The sequence below is a fragment of the Penaeus chinensis genome, chromosome 36 (genome assembly GCF_019202785.1).
Source record: "Penaeus chinensis breed Huanghai No. 1 chromosome 36, ASM1920278v2, whole genome shotgun sequence".
Classification (NCBI taxonomy): Eukaryota; Metazoa; Arthropoda; class Malacostraca; order Decapoda; family Penaeidae; genus Penaeus; species Penaeus chinensis.
Genome location: NC_061854.1, coordinates 15697907 through 15702906, shown reverse-complemented (window position 1 = coordinate 15702906; position 5000 = coordinate 15697907). Strand labels below are relative to the sequence as shown.

The following is a 5000-nucleotide window of genomic DNA, read 5'->3' as shown; positions in this document are numbered from 1 at the left end:
ATCATTATCTTTATTGTTCCTCTAATTGTTATCATTATCAGTTCTTTCAATTATTCGCCTTATTATCCGTACGTTCATTATTATTATAAATGTCAATCACAATTAGCATTATTTTTTCATATTTTTTTGTGTTTAACATCTCTATCATTTATACTCTCACTATATAGTTATAATCATCATCTTTAGTGAAATTGTTACGGTGTTTATTGTTAGTATCATTACTACCATCGCCACCATCATTACTACCACCATTATCATCATCTTCATTACTATCACCAGTATAATTATCCTCATCTCTATCATAATTACCATCGTCGTCATGTTTCCCTTTATTATCTCATCACAATTTGACTTTGATTTTCCCCAAGTTACTTAATGATATGTTAACTTTATTAATAACACTTGACACACTAACACACCGATTTCCTTCATTCATAAAAGGAACAGAAAAAAAAAATATTTTGCGTAATATGATATTTATGCTCGAGTGGATGTGAGAGCATTCACTTCATTCATTGAGGTTAAGTGTGGCGAAGTCTGGAATAATCGAAACTCCTCACATGAGTGTGTGTGTGTGTGTGTGTGTGTGTGTGTGTGTGTGTGTGTGTGTGTGTGTGTTTGTGTGTGTATGTGAGAGTGTGTGTGTGTGTGTGTGTGTGTGTGTGTGTGTGTGTGTGTGTGTGTGTGTGTGTGTGTGTGTGTGTGTTTGTGTGTGTGTGTTTGTGTGTGTATGTGAGAGTGTGTGTGTGTGTGTGTGTGTGTGTGTGTGTGTATGTGTGTGTGTGTGTGTGTGTGTGTTTGCACGCACATATTAATATCTGTAATAGATACCAATGAGAATGCTTATAAAGATGATGATACAGATCATAAAATGATAATGGTGGTAAGAATGATAAAGGCCATGATGGCGATAATAGCAATGGTAATAGTAACTACGATATAAATACTAAAACGAATAACAACAATGATAATAAGAGTAATGATTAAAAGAGAAAAGAGGAAATGTTTAGGCACGTACCTCCTCTCGCCCGGCAGGTGAGACTGACTGACACCCCCTCCTGGTAGGGACCCATCTCCCCCCTCCGGGCTCTTCCCCCAAGGCTGTCCACTATCTCCAAGCTGTTCGGCGGCTCTGCAACACCAAGCCGTAGCACAGTATGTTAGCGGCCCGCCAGATCCATGATCCACTTAAGAGTAAGCAAACACATTGCAAGCGAGACGTTAAGAGGGCTTTGCAAAGGTTTATTATCATGTTTCTGCAACATCAAACGCTGCCACACAAAGCATCAACATATATCTGCAACATTACATGCAACTTAATATATGATAGGTATATTTTGGTAACATTGCAAGTTCATAAACATACCAACATTTTGCAATAACAGACAACAGCTCACATTTCATCAATATATTTCTGCTGCATTAGTATCACCTTCATATATCTAAATATTTCTGCACTAGTAGACGTACCATGACACTTCATATTCCCAGTTGCACCAAAGGCATGTGATTTATTGATTTTTTGCAACATCAAATGCAACAATGTATATCGTTAACACAAATGCAGTATCAAAAACATCTTATGATATTAAAAACAACATTATATCAACAAACGTCTCCACAATAAAAATCTAATCTGCATTTCGTGCTTTCTCGATTTTTTAAAACATCCCTGAACGTTTTATCATTACATAACGGATTCAGTTTTACTAAATCACTGAATTATTAAATACAAACACTAAAAGTATTACCAGAACAGGTGATCTGATTGTTTTAACATTAAAAGTATTAACAGAGCAGGTAAACAGATTTTTCTTTTTTACAATAACTGAAATAGCACTTTTAAACAAATATATCAGCTGAACATGATATTGACAAAATATGATAATTAAAATCAGTTTATCTTAATTAATCTCACACAATCAGCTTTAACATAACGTGCTTCTGTTTCATAATACTAGTAAAAAGGTTCGACATAAATACAACGCCTAAATTTTCTTAAAAAACAATACTGGTAATAATGATAATAATATGGATAACAATTATGATGCCAAAACTCATAATATTAGTAATAATGACGATGATGATGATGGTACTAATAATGATAATTTTGATAATAATAATGATAATAGTAACGATAATGATGATGATGATAATTATAAGGAATAATAATAACGAAAACAATAATGAACATATTATTAATAATAATAATGATGGTGGTGATGATGATAATGATAATAATATTAATGATGATAATAATAATCAATAATATTAATAATAATAATAATAATAATAATAATAATAATAATAATAATAACAATAATAATAATACTGATGATAATGAATGTAATAATAATAAAAATAATAATAATAGTAATAATAATAATTATTATTATTATAATAATAGTAAGAATAACAATAAAAATGATAATAATAGTCATATTAATAATAATAATGATAATAAGAATAAGAATAAGAATAATATAGATAATAATAATAAAACAATAATATTAATAATCATAATAATAATCATAATGATTGCAATAATGCAACAATGATAATCACTATGAAAATCATAATTATAATAATAACGAAAGAGTAATGACAATAATGATAATAATAATAATAATAATAGTAATAATAATAATAGTAATAATAATAATAGTAATAATGATAACAATAATAAAAATAATAATGATAATTATAATAACAGTAATGACAATCATAATAATAATAATAATAATAATAATGATAATAATAATAATAATAATAACAAAAATAATGATAATAATGATAGTAATGATAATAATGATAGTACTGATAATAATGATAATAATGATAATAAAAGTAATGATAATCATAATAACAATGATAATAACATTGGAAATAATAATAATAATGATAATAATAATAATAATAATAATAATAATAATAATAATAATAATAATAATGATAATAATGATAGTAATGATAATAATAATAGTAATGATAATAATGATAGTAATGATAATAACAATAATAATAATGAAAATAATAATAATGAAAATAATGATAATAATAATGGTAATAATAATAATAATAATAATAGTAAGAAGAAAAAGAAGAAAAAGAAAACCAATAACAATGATAATGATAATAAGATGATGATCATGATAATAATAATAATAACAATTATAAAAATAATAATACAAATGGTAATAATCATCATTATTATAGTGATAATATTAATAATATTAATGATGATATTATTATTGTTATTATTATTATTATCATGATCATCATCATATTATCATTATCATTGTTATTGGTTTTCTTCTTCTTCTTTTTCTTCTTACTATTATTATTATTATTATTATTACCATTATTATTATCATTATTTTCATTATTATTATTATTATTATTTTCATTATCATTATTGTTATTATTATTATTATTATCATTAATATTGTTAATTTCATTATTATTAATTATAATAATCATTATGACATTGACAATAGTGATGATGATAATGATAATGATAATAATAAAAATCATAATATTAATATTAATAATAATGGTGATAATAATAGCGACGCTGATTATAATAATAATAGTAATAATAATAATGATAATGATAATAATAATAATAATATTCGTAATAATAATAATAAAAATAGTAATAATATATAAGAATAAAATAATAATAATAATAATAATAATAATAATAATAATGATGATAATAACAATAATAATAATAATAACAATAATAATGATAATAATAATAATAATAATAATAATAATAATAATGATGATAATAAATAATAATAATAATAATAGTAATATAATAACAACAGTTACAATAATAACAGTAAACAAAAAAAAATTGCGATAATGATAATGGAAATAATAACAATAATAAAAAAATAATAATAATACTATTAGTACTATAGGCCTACTACTAATGAAAATAATGATAATCATCAGGATATTAAATCTTATGATAATAAGAATAGTAATGATAATGACAAAACACGAAGGAAACAACAACAACAACAAAAATTGGTTCCAAAAAGCTTAACCTCTCACTCACTCACTCTCTCTCTCGCTCTCGCTCTCGCTCTCTCTCTCTCTCCCTCTCTCTCTCTCTCTCGCTCGGTCTCGGTCCCGCTCTCGCTCTGTCTCTCACTCTCTCTCGCTCTCGCTCTCGCTCTCGCTCTCTCTCTCTCTCTCTCTCTCTCTCTCTCTCTCTCTCGCTCGCTCTCGGTCTCGCTCTCGGTCTCTCTCTCTCTCTCTCTCTCTCTCTCTCTCTCTCTCTCTCTCTCTCTCTCTCTCTCTCTCTCTCTCTCTCTCTCATTCTCTCTCTGTCTCTCTCTGTCTGTTTCTCTCTCTCTCACTCTTTCTCTCTCTCGATCCCGCTCTCCCTCTCTCTCTCTCTCTCTCTCTCTCTCTCTCTCTCTCTCTCGTTCTTCTAACTCTGGTGCATTTTCTTTCATATGATATAAGAACTGCCAGGTAACATAATGAGGCCTGTGGATCATCTTGTGCCGGTGGCTGGGTTCGTCTTGAGTGAGTGCGATGAGGTGCGTTAATTACTTTCGTTTAATTGTTGGCCTGGGCTTCATGGTGAGTGGCCACGTGTTGGTTTTTGTTTGAGTGTGTATGTTTGACTGCCTCAGAATTTCTATGAATATGCACATACATGGATATACGAATATAGGCAACGGAATAAAAATAAAACAAGCGGACTGAATACCAAACATGTTACTACCAATACGGTACTACTACCACCCTTAACTCTTACTATTTTAGTATGACCAGTACGACTACTGTTCCCACTACTAAAAGTACGATTAATATTACCACTACTATTCATGCCAATAACAAGCACTACAATAATACAACCAATCACCTACCAACAATAGTGAGGTTGACAAAATTGGTGTGCGTTGGGGATTTGAAGAAGTCGACCCTACACTCATACACGCCAGCGTCACTCACAGTTAGATTGTTTAGCGTTAGTG

At 28.4% G+C, this 5000-nt stretch overlaps 1 protein-coding gene across 1 annotated transcript in view; it reads right to left on the bottom strand.

Moving 5' to 3' along the window:
• Positions 1-5000, bottom strand: part of LOC125044844 (butyrophilin subfamily 2 member A2-like) — a 97861-nt gene that overhangs the window by 2633 nt on the left and 90228 nt on the right. The window contains exons 3-4 of the mRNA XM_047641806.1: positions 4893-5000; positions 4453-4540 (exon numbers count right to left, since the gene is read on the bottom strand). The exon at positions 4893-5000 is cut by the window's right edge and continues 80 nt beyond it. Coding sequence (XP_047497762.1) covers positions 4453-4540; positions 4893-5000 — 196 coding nt within the window. The remainder of the gene's footprint in view (positions 1-4452; positions 4541-4892) is intronic.